General features: G+C 44.2%; 2 protein-coding genes across 11 annotated transcripts in view; one reads left to right on the top strand and one right to left on the bottom strand.

The window, feature by feature from the left end:
• Nucleotides 1–3,588: 3,588 nt before the first annotated feature.
• Nucleotides 3,589–12,620, top strand: rcor2 (REST corepressor 2). The gene is given in 14 exon segments (XM_020643630.3): nucleotides 3,589–3,668; nucleotides 6,083–6,137; nucleotides 7,136–7,215; nucleotides 7,423–7,466; nucleotides 7,564–7,725; nucleotides 7,832–7,956; nucleotides 8,106–8,172; nucleotides 8,457–8,583; nucleotides 8,586–8,695; nucleotides 9,160–9,237; nucleotides 9,503–9,560; nucleotides 11,136–11,203; nucleotides 11,456–11,617; nucleotides 11,792–12,620. Coding segments are annotated over 12 exon segments (1,407 nt in total). The 5' UTR covers nucleotides 3,589–3,668; nucleotides 6,083–6,137; nucleotides 7,136–7,172; the 3' UTR covers nucleotides 12,155–12,620.
• Nucleotides 12,621–18,005: 5,385 nt separating this feature from the next.
• Nucleotides 18,006–20,141, bottom strand: part of mark2b (MAP/microtubule affinity-regulating kinase 2b) — a 46,990-nt gene continuing 44,854 nt past the window's right edge. For all 10 annotated transcript variants that reach the window (XM_065950440.1, XM_065950442.1, XM_065950444.1 and 7 more), the window contains one exon: nucleotides 18,006–19,420. In XM_065950440.1, coding sequence (XP_065806512.1) covers nucleotides 19,071–19,420 — 350 coding nt within the window. In that variant the 3' untranslated portion in view covers nucleotides 18,006–19,070. The remainder of the gene's footprint in view (nucleotides 19,421–20,141) is intronic.

The raw sequence follows: 20,141 nt of genomic DNA, 5'->3' as shown, positions 1-20,141 counted from the left end.
TAAATGAAATTTTAAAAAAAAAATCAAGTATGCTGAAACTTTATTATCTGGGGTTGTCTGAGTCATGCACACAGCAGAGTGAGGACCTGATAACACTTTCTCATGTATACACACCTTTTAGGTTCAATCGTACACACACACACACACACACACACACACACACACACACACACACACACACACACACACACACACTCCCCTGCCCTCTTCTCCACCACCATGCATACATCAGTGCAAGTCTGGACAGCCTGCCTCAGCACAGCGATGCACAGCTGACGAATCCCTCCGCCGACACACTGGCAAGTAGTCCCTAATTTATGGGATTTTTGGATAGATTGAAGATTAATACTCTAAAAAAAAAAAAACGCCTGCATTTACTACACACAACAGCCAATTCCTCCTCTTTTTATTTTAAAGATATAAACGTAAGTGTTAATTGTAAGGTAATTATTATTATTATTATAAACTGGATTTTTTTTTTTTTTTTTTTTCCAAAGCCTTTCAGTACGATGCTCGTGAAAGAAACCCACTGTTACGTGTCAAATATCACGCTTAGCAGTGTAATAATTCAAAACTGGGGCAAGATATAAGTAATAGTTTGACGGGACTACTTTTTTGTCAATCCAAACGGCTGCGTTGGGGAGGAGGCGAACCACATTCGGGGCGGATGTCCACCTCACTTTTCCCCGGGTGTTGTCCGGTCTCCCCGGCGCGCGCACACACACACACACACACACACACACTCACACACACTCTCACACACACACTCACGGCTGCAGTTCACTTCATTGTACTGACTGCGCTCATCAATTAGGCGAGAAATAACATTTTTTAAGGGTTAAGCAGATTTCCTGGGAGCACTTCGGAGGGGACGTTTCACACCGCGGACGGAAGGTGCGGATTAAGTTTTTTTGGAGTGCGGAGGGGGGAAAAAAAGCCGGAGAGAAACGACACACAGGTACGGTGTAACTGTTATCTCCACTTCCAGCTACGTTACTAATGTAACGCAGAAGCTAAGTGGCTAACATTAGCATCCCCAATGACCAACTCGGGTTGACTCTACATGCACTTTGATGACTGCGGGGGGGGAGGTCGTCTCTTTTTTTTTTTTTATTATTCCTGAGTGTCTGAAAATGACTCTGATTGTCTGCAGCTAGACGTCCCGACAACTCCAGTTTTTTTTTTAAATTTTTTTTTAAAATAATCTAGAGGGCGAATTATTGTGAGTTCACATCAGCACCAGACAGGAGCTTCCAGCGTGGGGAAAACAAAAGGACTTCAAAAAGTGTGACACACACACACACACAAAAAAGATGACTGCTTAGGAAAAGATGTGGAAGTTATTGATTTAGCAAAGTAAGCAATGCAAAGCCATTTTAGTCCCGTCACGTGTGAGGTTTAATTTATTTATTAACTTATTTGCACAAAAGCCAAGAATGGGAAATTCAAACCAGGATGGAAGAGCTGTAGTGTTGTCTTTACCAGATACACACACACACACACACACACACACACACAAATGATTATAGGAGATTATTAAGACATGTATAGCCATTTGCAAAACAATAATACACATGCATTTAAACTTCTTAAACCTGAAGCAGTGTGTGTGTGCTGTGGTTTTTGTGTGTGTGTGTTATCATGCATTGCCATGTCAGATTTAAAAAACAAAAGTTGTTCAGATAGAGATAGTCAAATTAAATTACTAAGAATAAAAACTGAGTCAAGTAGTGCTTTTCAATAGCAGACTAAACCATTTCTCGCAGTACTTAGGTACAATTGTTAACAGTTGACGAATCTACCAGTGATCGAGGCTACTACAGCCGTGCCTGACTCGAGGCTATACTACCTTAAAACTCTCTCTTGAAAAAAAAAAAAGAACCGGGGTGAGATTATACACATCGAGTCTCCATTGTAGCTGCAGCTCCACAACATTATAAGATCTGGAAAATGTAGAAAAATCGATGTGTCTATGTTCGGATAATAAGTTTATGGTGAAGTTAGAGGAGGGGGGGGGGGGGCAGCTGTTGTTGGGTTTTTTTGAGGGGGCCAACGAGAGAGCCACGATAGACAAAGACCCCCAGAGTGCCTCAGACACTTCGTATTGTCTGCCGGAGTTTGGTAGATGTAGTATAATCTCTGGGGTTGTAGAGATGCACACTCCCCTTGTTAAAAGACACATCAGAGCAGGTTTAATCTGAAGAATGTGGAGAAATAAATTCATGTGGGTCGTGTGCCATATAAATCCGCTGCGTCGTTGCTTTGTTCTGGTCGCAGTTCAAGTTAGGTTACTGATGATGAAGTTGCTCGTGTGTTTGGTGGAAGAAAACTAGGGCGAGTGTGAGCGATTCGCTGCACAGACTTCAGTTTGTTGTTGTTGTTGTTTCTACATCCATGTGCGATTATGATCGGTCTTTCTTTGTGTTCACCTCTGGGGGTTTTTTTTTGGAGGGACTTCTGATGGGTTACTCTCTGCTGTGTGTGGATGTGTGTGTCCTGAGCTGACCGTCTAGTCTTTTGTGCTACTGTGTAGACTCGCTGCCCCGGAGGAAACACACACAGAGAGAGAAAGAGAGAGAGAGAGACAACGAGGCTTGGGCCACGTAGTGATATCTGACTCTGACTGTGGATGACACTTTCGATGAGAGTCCCCTTCATGAAGGAGGACCCTCCTGTCGTTCTTCAGAAGATGCCACTTTGTCTGATACGATGGATTCCCCAAGCATGTCTTAACATTCACATGTGTTCATGTAGTTGATTGTGTAAGATGTGCTGTAGACTGAATAGAAATGAGTAATGCAACAGATTTTCATTTTGCAGGAAATGAGTTATCACATTTGGAGATCTGTAATCGAGCATGAGAGATGGAGGAAGTTTGAGCTTGATAATGATACTGATTTTTAAAGAGGGCAAACTCACCAGTTACAGAAATTGCAATCAAATATAGTGGTTTTTTTTGTTACTTAAACGATTATAGCCAATAAATAATCTGGATTGTAAATGGATTTTTGGAAGGAATTGGCTATGCAGAGATACGCAGAAGAAGGATGATTTTCTGACTAAATAACTGTAATGGAGAACATGTTACAATACAATAAGTCCAGCAGTTCTTGTGAGGATCACTGTGATACTCCTCCACATGTACTGCAGACAGTGTTAAGAGGATTGTAAAAATGGAGATGCGATGCCGACTGATGGACAAAATTGCAATGTCATTTCTGGAAAACAAAACCTCAAGAATGTTTTTCTCCATTATAGTTAAAAAAAAAAAAAAAGTAATACAAAGTTTGCATAGCGGCGAGTGATGATGAGGGTCCTCCAGAGATAAGAGGACTGAACTAGTGTTGGGTTAATCAACTCAGCTCAGTGGAAATTTAGAGAGCGCTTCCAAGGTGGCATCATAAGGCGCTGTGTGATTTCCAAGAGTGAATTAGGGTTTCAGCGAAAACAAAAAAAAAAAAGACCTTGGATGATCGTCTATGAGAGATCAAATCATGATGATGATTGGTTATTCATATTTCATGTCTATGTTTGTTTTGCAGCCATGCCCTCAGTGATGGAGCGCTCGGGGTCCGGGGTCCTGTCCAGGAGCAGAGCTAAGACTGTAACCAACGGCAACAGCCAACCCCACTCGGAAGAGGAGAGCAGCGATGAAGAGCACGCTCATGGTAGGAACACGAACACGTCAAACTGCACTCCCTTCTTTCTACTGACTGCTTAACCAACAAACAAACAAACAAACAAAAAAGTTAGAGGGGACTTCATGTGTGGCTCTGCTTTTCTAACTGGAGGCTCGTGTAAAGTGGACAGAACATTGTGTCAATAAAGATGTCCTGACCTCCAACCTGCTCTGTGTGTCAGGGAGCACGCCAAGAATTGGGTCACTTATTTAAAAAAAAAAAACTGGTTGCACAGTTCCTATTCATGGGAAGTTTAGCCCACGAGCGCTTCAGTTGCAAAAGGGAGAAACACACGCGTATAATCCACTCTTTTGTGCAGCGTCACTCATAAAGTTTTCCAGGCTCCATCTGTGATAGTTTGCGCGCTGCATGCGATTTTACACTTAACACTGTTTTCTGTCCGTTGGAAAAGTCTGTCTCAGTGTGCAAAGATTCCCCATTTAAGTATTAACGCGTATAAAACAAGGTTAGGATTAGGGTCCGTTTCAGTGAGCAGCCCTTATCATGCGATGGAGATAGCCTAGGAAACTGTTTTAATGAAGTGTAAGCAGCAAGTATTAACTCACAAATCAACAATGAAAAGAGTTATAGAAGCATGCCTCGTAGACAGTTTTTTTTTATCCCAGATCGATCTTTTTGTTTAGTTCTGCAGAAATCGGTGTATCTGCAGGCTGGGGAGAACTGTCAAATGCTGTGCAGCCTTCCCAGCGTATTTTAATCATCAGTCGAGTCGGGTCAGAGTCACTAGCCTCCTCCTCTAGCTGCTCTATTTATTTCTCAGCGAAATCTGCTGGACCACTTCATTTTCGAGACGCAGTAACAGCCAAAAGGGGGGGGTTGTTCAAAGAGTTGTCAGATTTGCCATTTGTCTCCAGATAGGACCACGTAAAAAAAAAACAACAACACACAAACATGATCCCAGTGTGGAGCCGCGTCACGCCTGCTGCTTTGGTTGCGTTTGGCGCTTTGCTGCAGTGCTTCTTTAGTCCTCGTCACTGCTCTCCTCTTCTGGCGTCCTCTCCTTCTCTCCTCCACCCCCTTCCCACACTCTTCCATCCTTGTTATGCTCTGCCCACATACACCTCTCCCTTCTCCATTCTCTCCTTCACCCGCTGACTTGCCGGTGATCTTTCTTGTTTTAACTGCTAGACTTAAGAGATATCATTAGATCCAACATAACAGCTTAGTTTGGCGGTTTAGGGAGATCACCTCAACCACCTCTCCATCGTTTATTCCCCCCCCCCCCCCCCCCCCCTCCCCGTTTGTTTGCCTCCTTTCATGCTGCGTTTCCCCCTTCCAACCTAGAAGTTTCTCTTTACTCACCCACTTCCTGCCTCTCTCCACCCATAGACTCTGGTTCCCATCACCCCCTCTCCTCCCTTCCTGTCCTCTGTCCCTGAGGAAACAGTAATGTGTCCCTCCTCCTCCTAGTCTGCTTCGCTGCTGCTCTCATAGTGTCTCCTCCGCTTTGCCTTCATGCTCTTAACCACAGCACTAATGACTTAATGTTCACCATCAGCTCTTTCACTTTCAGCTCTCTGCCTCTGTCCAGTTCTGCCTGTGTATCTGTCATTATGAGAAAGAAACACGGATGATGAATTATTTAATTAGACTTTGAGTGACATAAAATGTTACAACTAATCAAGTTCAAGGAATTAGTGCAGTTGCACGACTAGACAGCCACAGATAAGGAAACTGATTTGGCCTTTTAGGTAACTCATGAAATAAAACAAATAATCCCCTGAAACAAACTGAAAAAGGTTTGTGTTTTTACAGTTTGGAGAAAGAGGGAAGAACAGCTCATCATCATCTTGTTGTTGTTAGAAGTGCTTAACAAAACTGTAAACCCTGATCCACAGTTACAGGATTTGAGTAGAATACTTTCTCCATGTCTGCCCTCTACTGTGTGCATTGCATGTGAGAGAGAAAGTCTTTTTGGGTCGCACTGCTGATTGCCTCTGCGTTACGGTCACCAATTGTACTTTAAAAGCTGTTAATATACGTGACTGCTCTCCCCAAGTGAAGCTGTTAAAGGGCCGAGCACGTCTAAATATTTCAGGTGTTTGTATTCGAGAGATGGGACTGTGGATAGAATTGGAAATCAGGGAGGGAGAGAGTGGGGAATGACATGCAGGAAATGAGCTACAGGTCTGATTCGACCCCAGGGTTGCTCACTTCGAGGACTACGGCCTCCGTACGTGGGGTGTGCATACTAACCAGTCAGCCAGCAGCACCCGGTATTCCAGATAATTAACGCTATCACTTATTTAGTGTGTCAAAACGTTGATGACACTCATTCCATCTCTCCTGATGTCTCCCTTTGTTATCTGTACAGCTCTACCCACCATCAGGAAAATAAAAAAAGTCATATTTGTTCTCTCTCTCTCTCTTTGTGTCTACAGACAGCATGATCAGAGTGGAGGAGACTACCAAGCTCAGATTCAGAGTTCAAACCAGGTGAGATGGGGATGAGAGAGAGAGAGAGAGAGAGAGAGAGAGAGAGAGAGGAGAGAGAGAGAGAGTGAGAGAGAGAGAGAGAGAGAGAGAGAGAGAGAGGAGAGAGAGAGAGAGAGAGGAGAGAGAGAGAGAGAGAGAGAGAGAGAGAGAGAGAGAGAGAGAGATGAGAGAGAGAGAGAGAGAGAGAGAGAGAGAGAGAGAGAGAGGTGACATGACATTGAAATGAATGAAGGAGAATGCAGATGATGAGAACAATGAAAGTCGATTGACCAGTGTTACACTGAAAAATCAAAGAAAGTATTTCTCTTAAACCGATAGTATAACTAGTTTCTTTTTTAGTCCTTTGAATCATAGTTTGAATGAAATACAGACACAAAAAAATCCAGAATATTCCTCCCAGGCAAATAATGTGTCACAATCGTATGTACTGTAGCCATGGTTACTCAGAATAAAGCTAGTTTCAGTCGTTTTTTTATTTTTGTTTAATTGTTTGATCAGCATTTAATTTCGAGTCTGAATTGTTCTGTTAGATGATCTGTAATACCACAATACCTTGTTTGAGGCTCAATAGATGCAAAATGATGAAGTTGTCCCACAAGCATCAGCACGCGCCAGAGGAAAACACCTGTGTTTTAAAGTCGGTGCACAGGTGTTGAATTCCCTAAAGAGCACAGCAGCTGCACGTCTCTGTCTTCTCCTCCTGCACATCTTTCTTGCTAATGAAGTGGAAGCTGAAGCCAGACTGGAGAAACATGCAAAGACGAGCGATGACGCCAGTAAAAGTTAATTAGTTTGAGAAGTCGTGACGATCTCAGACAGAGACATATAGGGAGTTAAAAAAAATAATAAAAATCTTAAACGGTTTCAAGGGTGCGCACGCACACATTCACTTTGACCAAGTACGTGATGATTTCAGATCTAGGTCTAATCTCACTGATTAGATGGATTGAATGTTTTTATTGTGTTCAAAACAAGTCCCTGTTGGTTTTCATTACCAGATAGTCCAACCCGCACAATGAGAGGGACCAGAGGAGCATGTTGGTGTGGTGCCCCAACAGTCAGCTGTCTGATGCCATGTGTAAGCTCTCTATGCATGAACACACACACACACCCACACACACACACACACACACACACACACACACACACACACACACACACACACACACACACACACACACACACACACACACGCACACACACACTCTTCCTCCCCTGCCGTGTCTCCTTTTGCTTCTTCTGTCGTCATTTTTTTGCTCTCAAAACTTTTTCCTTCTTATCTCAGTGGACGAGTACATCCTGATGGCCAAAGAGTACAACATGGAGCAGGTATGGCACAACAAAATCACGAGTCTGTCTGCTTTCAAGGCTTGTTTCTGTCTCGCTTCGTGGCCTGACCCTTTATTTGTCTCCTCGGTTCCTTCAGGCCCTGGGCATGTTGTTATGGCACAAACACGATGTGGAGCGCTCACTTGCCGACCTGGCCAACTTCACCCCCTTTCCGGACGAGTGGACGGTGGAAGATAAAGTGCTTTTTGAGCAGGCCTTCAGCTTCCACGGCAAGAGCTTTCACCGTATCCAGCAGATGGTGAGAGGCCACTCGTTGATATGCAGAACAGAATGCTTCAGTTTGATTTTCAGTTTGAATTTGAAAACTCGGCGCTGAATGTTTTGATTTGTGTCATTTTCTTTAGCTTCCAGACAAGCTGATCTCGAGCTTGGTGAAGTACTACTACAGCTGGAAGAAGACGAGGACCAGAACCTCAGTCATGGACCGACAGGCCAGGAGGCTGGTTAGCAAGAGAGAGAAAGAGGACAGGTAGGAGAAACCATCGACCTGTTGTGAGTTTGGGGGAAAACTCTTATGGAGGGAAAGAGACAAGGGGAGGGATGGACAGAAGGAAGAAACAATATTGGAGAAAGAACTGAAAAGGACAATAAACGTGTGCATTTCTTTATTTCTCGTAGTAATGATGACCTGGAGGAAGGCGACCCTGGCAGTGACAGTGACTTTGAGATTGACACAAAGAAAGAGGTGAGCAATAAAAATCTTAATAGTGTTTATTTGCCTGACTGTGTATGTGTGTGTGCCTGCTGGAATATAAAAATTGTTGTGATTATTTTTTGAAATCATGAATCATAAATCATGGCTTGCCTGAGGCGATGAGTCAGGCCAAATCGACATCTTTCAATTCCGATCTCATTTATTATCCATGAATGTGATGCTGCACTCCTGAATTGCATTTCTTGTGAAAATGTAACATTGGGAAAGCTCCCGGTTTTTTTATAGTATTTGTGATTTTTTTTTTGTCCCCACAGGCAGTGAAACAGAATCCAAACAATGCCAACTCTGACAAGGCGATGCCCAGCCGCTCTGGGCCGGTGAAAAAGGAAAGTATCGGAGCTCAGTACCGCCACCACCCGCTCAGGGCCCGCCGCAGGCCCCCAAAGGCATGTACCTCGAGCAGGGAGACATCACGTCCCTGTCAGCTTCCAACGACGCAGGAGTGCTGACTGTACGGCAGCTGGACACACAGTTGGTATCTCTCAAGAGACAGGTATGTTACTGATGCATGTGCATCTTTAAACTGGTCTTATCTTGGTGATATTGATCAGAGAATAAATGACTATTTATCTTTTGTAGAGGTGGTTTGGAGGAACAGCAACATGGTGATGCTTTCAGGGTTATTTATCAGTAAGAAGGGGAAGTTAACAGACCTCCAGAGCTTAAGGGTGAAAGAACAACCACAGTAATTAAATGTCACATTATAATGTGTCATATGTAATGCATGTACCTTCAATGAGAGGTGTTTATAGTTTAAGAATCAACTGTAGCAAGTAATAAAATGATGTCACATAGATATTGGAGCAGCTGGTGTTAAAAAATATACTGTTATAAAGAATACTGTTGTTGTTGCTGACATCAAGGATAAACTTAGTTTTGGTGATTAGCATCAATCCCTGTTTTTTAACTCTTCTCTCTCTCTCTCTCTCTCTCTCTGTCCCTCCTCGTTTCTCACAGGTTCAGTCGATTAAACAGAACAACAGTAGTTTGAAACAAAGTTTAAATGAAGGCGTTGGTACTTTCAAACCTGCTGAGGTACGTTGTTTTCTTTTTTTGTGTGTCGTTCTTTCTTTTTTTGACACCTTTTTCTCAACTACTCTCTTCTATTCAGTGTCTCTCTCTGTCCTTAAATGTATTTCCCCTGCCCTTCCTCAACTCCTTTCTCACATCATTTTAGCCCTTGTGGGACTAAGATTAGCCCTAATCTGCTCTTTGCTCTCATGCTGTCAGTGTCACCCCTCTCTTTCTAACAATCTAACTCCTCTCTCTCTCTCTCTCTCTCTCTCTCTCTCTCTCTTAGCCTGCACCTAAGATGAACTCTCGTTGGACCACAGAGGAGCAACTCCTGGCCGTGCAGGGTGAGTAAAGCAGCAGCAGCAGCAGCAGCAGCATCTTCTTTTTCCTCCTACAGAGGCTTCTTGTGCTCTTGAGTCTCCTCGTCCTCCTTTCATTCACAGGCAGAAGTCTGACTGTTTAATTCATCTTCACGTTTTCCACTCACACAAGCTGCCTGTGTTAATGTCATGTAGACGCGACAGCACAGACACATGCAGCCAAGGAGACATCTTAACAAAAGCTAGACTAAGATTATTTACCATCTGAAGATCGCCCTTTGGCTAAGGTCAACCTGTAATGCTGTAGCCTTGTGCACAGCCTGAGTAAACTATAAGGCATGTCAGGAATTATCATCAGATGGCACAAACCCGCCTCTGGTGTTGCATTGGCTGAAACAATATGTCCGGTGATTAGAAGAAGGAAACCTCAAATATAAACATCCATGAAATGTGACGCTCCGTTCACAGCGAGGAAGTGCGTTTACATTTTGTTTACTCGGACTATGACTGAAATAAATAGGAGCTACTGTGATTTAGTTTCCAGCTGTGATGGAAGTGAACTAAAGTTGTAAGGAGGAGTAAAGCGGCTACTGTTCCATGGCGCTCTGTCAAATAAAGAGGCACAGTCAACGAACAGAAAGGGCATTCAGGGAGGGCCCTGCTTCAGACGAGGTTTCATGACAGAAGATGTTACTTATTGTATGTTGGTCCGGACACCGAGCCCTACAGGCCATGGATCCCGTCTGACTCACTCTGCGTTGACTATACGAACAGACGTCTGCAGACAAAAATAGAACCAGCTGGCGCTACAAGATCTTTGAGGTAGGATGCAGGGTAACAGCTGGGATGAAACTAGCTGTCAGCGATCATTAGGTGTTTTTGGACCCAACAGTTCTGGGGACTTTTTGATGAGGAATTATCCACCAGGGAGTGCCCTGAGAGCTACACACCATGTCCCTCTAGACGGGGTTGCTGATTGGTTCTGATATTGATTTTGCATTGATCAGAGATTGTGTTCAAAACGTTAAAGAATTGTTTTCTGCTGTTAATCTTTTTTTTGGACTAGTTGGAAGCTTAGGAGTCGTTTTTTAAAGATTTCAGGTTCTGTAGTTCAAATCCATATATTGCAACTAAAGGCAGCAAGGCAGCGCCACCACCTTCTGCTTTTCTGTCGAGCAAACAGGAGAGAGAGAGAGAGAGAGTCAGAGCTGAAGGAAGTGCAGAGTTGTGTTTGTTTCAAGCAGCTCAGACCTTGAAAAGAGCCAGGTGCACATAGCCAGCCGACTTCAGATGTAGGTTAACTGAAAACATCAACAAGCCGGCTCACAACACTTCTTCCACTCTGCCTTTTTGTTCCTCTCAGACACAACTTGGATTTGTTTAAACGATAAGAGACATTCAAAGACGCAGCAGTGTCGCTCTTTTCCATCACTGTGACTACAGGAAGGCTTATCCATGGTGCGCCTGAAGGGACAAAAAAAAGCACATGATTAATAAATGAATGCATCATTTCAGACCTAAATGAATCAGGATTTAACTAGTTAATGCTTGACAGCCCTATTATAAACAGAACCTGACCTTTCCCTGTCTGCTTTTCAGCTATACGTCGCTATGGTAAAGACTTCACTGCCATTGCTGAGGTGATAGGAACCAAGACGCCAGCTCAGGTGAGCATCTTCACATCAGATTTGGAGAAAAACTTTGAGCCATCCTGCAGTTTGCTTTCTGCGAGCCGCCTCTCAACATCCTCCAATTTCTCTCTCTCGTCCTTTTGAGTATTTTTTCTGTAGAAGATAACTATAATGTCCGTCGACCCTCCTCTCGTCACCTCCACTCTCTCTGCTCTGTGTCTTTCACCGCGGTACAGCGTCTCTGTCGTCCCTCATGTCTCTCTAACTCGCGGCCTCCCGTCTGAACAGGTGAGCTCTTTCTTTGTGAGCTACCGGCGCCGGTTCAACCTGGACGAGGTGCTGAGGGAGTGGGCGGCCGAGCAGGTGGCGACCAGCCGAGACCAGCGAGACCCCAGGAGGAGCGCTGAGGAGCTGTCAGCTGCTACAGACGGAGCCGCAGACGAGGACGAGGTGAGCCAAGCAGCTGATACACGAGACATAAAGAACCATGAAGCTGAATTTAAAAAGACTTCTTAAACTCACGTTGAGTTGAATAGTTGAAAATGTCCTCCTCTGTATTTTCCTCACAACTGTTCCTAACTGACTTCTTATCTCACTTCATTTTCTTCCCCTCCCCGCCCTCAGGTCAAGATGGAAGACTCTCCCTCCGACCTCGCCGAGGGCTCCTCTCCCCCCTCCTCCTCCTCCTCCTCCTCCCAGGCTCCCTCCTCCCTGTCCCAGCCACCTCCTCTGCTGCGCCCCGCGCCTCCCTCGGCTCCCCCGAGCCTCCTCCGTCAGCCACCTCCCCTGCAGACGCGCCCGCTCCAGAACCGAGCGCCCCACAACCACCCTCCGCCGCCCCTCATCAGGCCCGCCGTGACCACCTCGTCCACCTCCTCCAACGGGAGCGCCAGCCTCAGGGCTTCACCTCCCAGCTCCTCCTCCACTGCAGTGCAGGTGCCTCCGTCACTGGTCGGGCTGAAAGTGGAGCAGCCCAACTCCCACTGATGCGCACGCACACACACACACCTACACACACACAAATTACTCAAACACATGAATACACACATCCTCACACATACACAGACAGTTTTATTTATAGGAAAATAAACATCCATACACACCAAAAACAGCATGTAGACAAAATACCAACACATTCCTTCACCCTGTAACTCCATCTTGGAAGCCTTTGTTCCCGGGACCATCACACGTCACATGACCACATGAACACACTCAGGCCCCTAAGGTGACATCATAGCTCTTAAAATGTGACAGAAAGAGTGAGGCCCCCCCCCCCCAGGTCCACTTTGTAAGGGCAACGGCCTGCAGCCCCTTTACTGTACTAACAAACACCTACCTCCAGACCAACCATCTCTTGCGTCACCACACACACACACACACACACACACACACACACACACACACACACACACACACACACACACACACACACACACACACACACACACACACACACACACACACACACACACACACACACACACACACACACAACAAACAACCTAGGAACTCACAACAAACACTACCTGCACACTGCTCTCAGTACAAAATGCGAAGAGAGACACTGGATTGTCAAGCTGTTGAAGAGATACCATGACCACGGAGCGAAACCCATCTGCGCGTTTCCATGGCAACTGCTGAACATCTGGATTACAGAGGAGTGTGTTTGAACTCATGCACACACACACACACACACACACACACACTGGAAACCTAGACTCCACTTGGGAAGGTATCAAGTCATCCAAAGCGACCTCCAGGAAAAATCTAATAATGAATAGAAGTGTTGCATCCCATCCGAGTCAAACCTGCTCCGTCCTGGATCAGGAACTCATTCAGGTGTTCCAAGAAACACGCCTTCCTGTCGTTGAGCTGTGCTTTAAAACCAAGATGCTTATAAAGGAGCGTAAAGGTACTCTCGCTGAAGAAGCAGGGCTTTATCGCTGAAGCTACGAGATGATCGCTTCGGCTTTTTAATCGTTGAAGCTGTTGGTGCAAAAAATGGAGAGAAAAAAAAAGAAGAGCAAGAGCTGAGACGTCTCCCTCTTCTCTCATAGCCATGTATTACTAGTATTTACTGGAGTGACGTCCCCCCCCCCCTTTTTTTTTTGACTAGACTTTTAAAGTGAGCCCCTAGATACATTAGTTGTTGTAGTAGTTGAGGTAGTGCAAACTTTATTATGATGATGGTGAAAGCTGACTGAGCACTAAGGAGAGAAAAGTCCTGAACACGGGGTGGACTCACTTTCATGAAGACATTGGCCTCGGCTATTTTTTCCTTTGTGTTGGAAGACCTACTGCTATTTTCTTTTTTATCTTTAATTTCTTTGAGGAGTATGTTCTGTTGTGAATGGCTTTAACAGCAGAAGAAACATCAGTCTCTGTGGAAGACGTGTGCAGACGACTGACTCTTGAACGCGGGTTACAGCGAGGGCCAGACATGACCTCCTACAGACGCTGAAAACAAAATGTTGTGCCAAAGTCTTTCCTTGCTTTAAAAACTCATCGACCCACCAAATTCTCATATTTCCAGTGAGCTGTTGAGCAGCAGAGTGTGAACCTTACATTGTTGATTTACATTAAGGATGAGTCCAGATGTGTGAAGGGAAAAAAAACTTCTGTGTCTGTATGCTGACTGTGAAGTGACAGCGAGTCTTTCTCCTTGCAAAGTTAACACAATCCGCCTGCTAGCATCTCCTAAGCCTCCAAACGAAAGAGCTATTTCATGTTGAATAGAGAGAAATGGGTTAGTTTGGAGAGTTCTTTTCTTTTCCAGCTTGTGTTTATTTCTTTCTCTTTCTTTTGGTCAGGACTAACAATGATCTGTAGTAACTGCTGGCTGCCAAGAAACACTTTCCAGGTAAAATAAAAGGCTCTCTAACGTGGCTTCTTGAGTTTTATGGACTAAATGAAGGAGATAATGCTTTGTCATTTGGTGAGATGCTGGCAGGCACATTTTTTTTTTTTTCTTCTTTTGAACAAAGCCAAGTAGGATGATTCCATCTGTTTCAAGTCTTTATGCTAAGATAGCTGTTGAAGTAGTTCTATCTGTGAGCGATAAATAACCCTTTGCAAGAAAGTGACTTTGAATGTGTATTTACTGAAAAGCAAACTATTCATACAACTCCTCTGTACGTCAGCCTGACTAGCACATGTTGGTTGAGATTGCGTCACAGCATGTCAGAACAATTACACAGGTGGATTTTTACAAAGATGGCAGGAACACTTCCTTAAGCCCTCTGCGTCCAGGAGAAGCCGTTTTCTGTCTGCGAGTTCCTTCTCCGGTCACAGAAGGATTTTAACGGCTGCTGGGAGAAGTGATTTAGCCGATGAGCTTGCTGAAAGTGTTTCATCTTGTGTTTCAGACGTGTAACAGTTTGTCTTCGGAAATGTTCCGTTAGCTTGTGGTGATGTTGGCCACGTCCATGAGCACATGCAGGTGACCGAATGCTCCTCTGCTGTGGAGACATATTTGTAGTTGAATCCGTCAGTCCCTGCCAATTCTTCTCCACAAACTCTCCGCCTGTGTATCTCTACCTTTTGTGAGCGGATCTGGCATCAGACCTCGTGTATAATCTGAGTTCAGTGCTTCGCCACAGATACAGTCTCACATTAGCTACTTTTGTTAGCAGAGACCTTCAGGGTTCAAATGTACACAGCACTAAGCAGGAACCAGAGCAGCCTACTGTGTTTGGCTTTCAAGTGGATTGACTTTTGACTTTGCCTGGACTTGTTTTCTCACATTTGTCCCCCTCCCCCCTTTTTTTTTTCTTCCAAAAAAACTGCTTGTGTGTACTGTATGTGAGAAGTTGTTTACATTGTGGAAACTGAACTGTTTGTGTTTGAGAAATGTTTTTTTCTAGAATAAAGAAATGACCAAATAAACGTCTTTGTCATATTTAAAAAGTTAGCCGCCCGAGGGTGTATATAAACTCAGAGTGGAGGAGGAAATCAGACAAATTGAAGCCCATTTAATTTTGTGTTTACAACAGATATGTATGCGCTTCAGGTGCACATCATCTGTTTCCAACAGCTAAAGCCATAACCAAACACCATCTGTTCACTCCCATCAGGTTTGGCCACCTGCAGCTTCCACATTGGAAGCTGCACGTTGGGGCTTTACCTGTGCACAAGAGGCCTGTCTAGTCTTGAGAGAATGAACAAAAAAAAGAATGAAACGGGGGACAGACATGTAATGGCTTTAGAGAAGAAGGCCTACACAAACTGACTCCAGGTTGAAGACCATAAACAACTTTTGGTTTTGATAGCTTTAAGGGATGCAATGACTGAAGACACCACAAACTGAGGGACAACAGGAACTGATCAAATGTATATCTCTGAGTAAGGCTCCATCTGACTATAGTGGAGGGTTTATCTTAACATTAGAAATGTCAACTAGTTTCCAGGAAATAGACAAAACCACTAGAGGGAGCTAAAGGCAACCCCTGAAAATAATAATGTGACTTTCTTATGATCTCATTACTGACAATGCTGGAATATTTGTCTGTGGCTCCAGTGCACTCAGGGCCTCAACAACATTATTACTATTTCATGTAACTGGTTCATTTGTTTATTTGATAGGGAACCTGCATCTGGAGGGAATAATTAAGGAAAATCAAAGTGGGTCTCCACCTTCATTTGATAATTATGAGGTCTGCTCTTGTGCTTTTAAGACCATTTTATTGGCGCCTATATTTTTACTTGGATTGTAGCAGCTCAAAGAAATGTCTATTTTCCTAAACCGACACACAACACCTCGAAAAGCATGCTGGTACTGTTTGGTTTTGAGTTGCTGGTGTGGTCAGAACCACTTCAAGCTGAACCTGCTCAAGAATGAGATGGCGGCAGTCATAGTGGACTTCAGGAGATGTATCATTGTCCCCGAGTAAAGCACTGATTCCCTCTTTAACCAGTCGATTGGTGTCAATCTCAGATTATAAACCAGTATAATGCTTTAAAGGGATGTATGAATGAGATCCATGAATGCCAGGATTATTTCACCTTTATCTTGCTTTCCACACGACAGGTTACAGAGGCACACTATCATTATATCATTGTTTTTATTACTATCATTGTAATTTTTCATCATTTTGTCTTTACACAAAAAAACAAACAAATAATACATTTTTCAGGAGCTGATCAGCCCTCCCAACCCCAAACCCACCACTACAGTTACAGTTTGCTCAAAACACATTTAAAATCAATGTAAATTACAGCAATGTAAAACGAAATAATGTCAAATTAAATCAACCCTGAAAGAGATAATATAACAGCAACAGCCAGAGTAATAATTAGAATCCAATACCCAGCACCTTAATACAATGATCAACTTTGAAAGAAAGATCGGACATTTCAAAACGGAAAGAAATAATAAAACGACAGTGTGTCATTGTGAGAGAAAGAAAAGTGTTAAGTTAGGTACAACCAGCTGAAGGGACCAAGCGTTGTCCCCATCACCCCCCCCCTTTTTTCTTTTTTTTTCCAAAACCCCCGAGAGTGTGTGTGTGTGTGTGTGTTTTCTTCTGCTTCAACGACCGAGAGCATTAACGCAGCGAGAGACGACAGAAGTGGCGTCTTGTGTTCTGTGGTTTTAAACGTGAAAATGTGCGCAGACGTGAGAAACGTTCCGACCTAAAGCCTTCACTTCTCTCTCCGCTTCAAGCCTTTTCGACTGATAAGGCCTTTAAAAAAAAAAAAAAAAAACGAATAAAAAAAACAAACTAAAAATCTTTTCTTTTTTTTTTTTTGCCAAGGATGAACAAGCAAGCTGCCGTCATCATCACCATCATAAAATACATCGATATCTCCTGTCAGCAACTGGGGGGGGTTGGTGTTTAGTTTGATGAACTAGAAGCCGTGTGTGTGTGTGTGTGTGTGTGTGTGTGTGTGTGTGTGTGTGTGTGTGTGTGTGTGTGTGTGTGTGTGTGTGTGTGTGTGTGTGTGTGTGTGTGTGTGTGTGTGTGTGTGTGTGTGTGTGTTAAAGGTGCACTACACCGAAAAGGCAGCAATGATATGATCCAACGTGATCCCTCTGCCCTGAAACAAATCCAAATCTGTACAAGCCCAAAAAAATCTCAACGACACAAAAATATATTATCAAATCAAAAGTAGAAGAAGAAAATAATTCACCATTCGTTGTCGTCCTTTGTCGATCGTTTTTCTTTTTTTCCTCTCTCTTTTTTTGTTTTCCAGTGATTTCTTTTAAAATACACTCACACACACTTACTGTTTGTCACAGACTCCAAAGACACCTTTGTTTGTGAGTTTGCTCTTTGGGAACACGTGTAGCAAAGAGGGGATTAGGGGAGAAAAAAACAACAACAGCATGAGTGGGTTCAGTGTTGACATTCTGGGTATGAAGGCATGATGCCAACTGAAGCAAAAAAATAAAATAAAATAAACAAAAATAGTACAAATAAATCATTTGAGCATTTATGTGCTGACATATGCAACAAAAACAAAAAAAAAAACCCAATTTGACTCCATAAAGAAAGGCAACATAACATCCTGGATCAAACCTGTCAATACACCGTCCCTCCCTCCCTCCCTCCCCAGTTTCCTCGTATGCCCTCTTTTCCAGTGCACAACTCTTTAAAAGCCATAAAAGACGAAGGGAAAGAAAAAATCAAGTACGGACTTCATTAAAGATGAAGTCTGTACAATCAATGGCGGCATCAAGTCTGACTGGCTTCCTCCGACTTGATGGCATGAGAGAAATAAAGAACAAAACAGGGAGTGAAAAGGTGAACAGGTGGATGTGTTTGTGCTGAGTTCACTTGGAAATAAGAAGGGAGAGGGGGTGGTTAAGTGTTTTTTTTTTTTTATAAGTGTGTGTGTGTGTGTGTGTGTGTGTGTGTGTGTGTGTGTGTGTGTGTGTGTGTGTGTGTGTGTGTGTGTGTGTGTGTGTGTGAGGAGGTCGGTGGATCTGGTGGATCTTTAAAAAGTTTGTTTCCGGGCGGGAGGGGGAGGTTGGGGGAGGCGGGTGTCCGTTAACCAACAGTCAGCAGAGTTCATCCATCCAAAGTCCATTTGTGAGAGTGTGTGTGTGTGTGTGTGTGTGTGTGTGTGTGTGTGTGTGTGTGTGTGTGTGTGTGTGTGTGTGTGTGTGTGTGTGTGTGTGTGTGTGTGTGTGTGTGTGTGTGTGTGTGAGACAGTGGGCTTCAGCAACCAAAGTCCTGGCTCAGTTGGGAGTCCATTCCGTTTTGGAGGGGAACGAGAACAAATTCAATCTAAACTCTTTTTCGAGTTTTCCAGCAAAATAAGGCTCCAAACTTTCCTCCCCCTCATCAGCACTTATTAGAGATTCAGAGAAACACAGAAAGACTTTTTGTTTTCCTCCAGCAATTCCTCTCCTTGTCCTCCATCCGACTGACCGACCAACCAACCAACCAACCCCACCTTTGACCTGGTTTCCCTCCTACCAGAAAAGATCTGGCAGCAGATCCGTGCAGAAAAAAAAAAACTGAATAAATAGCAGGAAGTAGTGACGAGGAGTGGTCAAAGTGATAAAAGGGTGACTTCTAAAAACGGAGATCAGACATGCAGAAGTGTGGAACGTCTAAGTAGAACATGAAAAAGAAACCCGGCAGGGAAGAGAGAAGATCTCGGTCTACAAGTCCTTCACAACTCAGAGGAAATCAACTCAGAGTTTCTTACTGCAGGGCCTCAGGAACTGAACGAACAGAACTTCTAGAAAGGAAACATTTTCTACTCTCAAGAGAACCAATAGCCCTACTTCAGACCTTTGTCCAGATAACAATCATGTTATTTAAAGTGACCCCACTCTTTAGCTTAACCTCCATAGTGCCCTCACCCTGCTCACAGCATCACCTCTAGCTTTCACCCTGTTCACCCACCCACCTCCACCCTTTCGTCTCATCCCTCCTCGCTGCTTCCTCTGCACTCACAGTTTGAGCTCGTTGGCAATCTTTGAGGCAATGTTCTTGAAGGCGATGGATGTGCCTGAGATCCGCTTGAAGCGCACGCCGTTGAGGGAGAGCCGAGGCAGCTTGCAAACCTCCATCTCCCACTGGACGAAGTCGTCGCGCGCCGGGTTGCCCGACACGCACAGCAGCATGTAGCGCTCGCGCAGCTCGTACTCGCAGCTGTTGGAGTCGAGCACCTTGCGGATCTCGCGCATCATCTCCATGGGCTCCATGGACGACGTGGTCTTCATTGACCAGGTGAAGCGGAGCGAGCGCGGCTTGGCCGAGTCCTTTTGGCTGGTGATGGCTGGAGGGCTGCCGGTTCCACCTGACGGTAAAGAGAGGGAGTGGTGAGAGGGCGGAAGACGAGAGGAATAAAGCAGCACGAGGGAAGAATTCTGAGTAGATGTAAAAAGACAAATAACTCAAGATGACACAGATCGACCAGTTTCTACATGTTAACCAGAAGAACAGTGACATGTTCATCTCCCTTAGTTACTTCAAGTTATGCTCCAACAACAGCAAAGACGTTTCATCCTGGTATTTTCTGAAACTACCTACAAATACATACTTCTATTGAACACAGTCAGCAGTATGTACTCTATACTGTATGCTATGTTCAACAGCAGTATGTAGTAAGAGTGCCAGTCTGTGGTTATTTTTGCAATATGCTACACCCGGCTAAGCTGGTTTCCGTTAAAAGTAAAAGTAAAGAACAGCCCAGCTGACAGCAAACGCTGCTTCAACGTAGCATCCACTTACAGTGCGCCCCATGTGCTGAGGCTCCAGTCCTCGAGAGCGGGCGGCCTAAATTCAAATTCCGACCCGTGGCCCCTTTCCCAAATGTCGTTCCCCACTCTCTCTCTCTCTCTCTCGGGTTTCTGATGTCCTATCTCTAGTATAAATACATTACAGGGCCCAAAAAGAGACGGCATTTGCTGTCCATCATTTTGATCTTTGGACTGACGCTTTGCATTGTGGGAAACAGTAGTAGGTAGACTGGTTTGTTGAATATTGTATTCCAAATCAGTTCTTATTTGTTCAACTAC

The sequence above is a fragment of the Labrus bergylta genome, chromosome 22 (genome assembly GCF_963930695.1).
Source record: "Labrus bergylta chromosome 22, fLabBer1.1, whole genome shotgun sequence".
NCBI classification, from domain to species: domain Eukaryota; kingdom Metazoa; phylum Chordata; class Actinopteri; order Labriformes; family Labridae; genus Labrus; species Labrus bergylta.
Note: the sequence above shows the minus strand (reverse complement) of the source record. Positions and strands in the feature narration are given on the sequence as shown.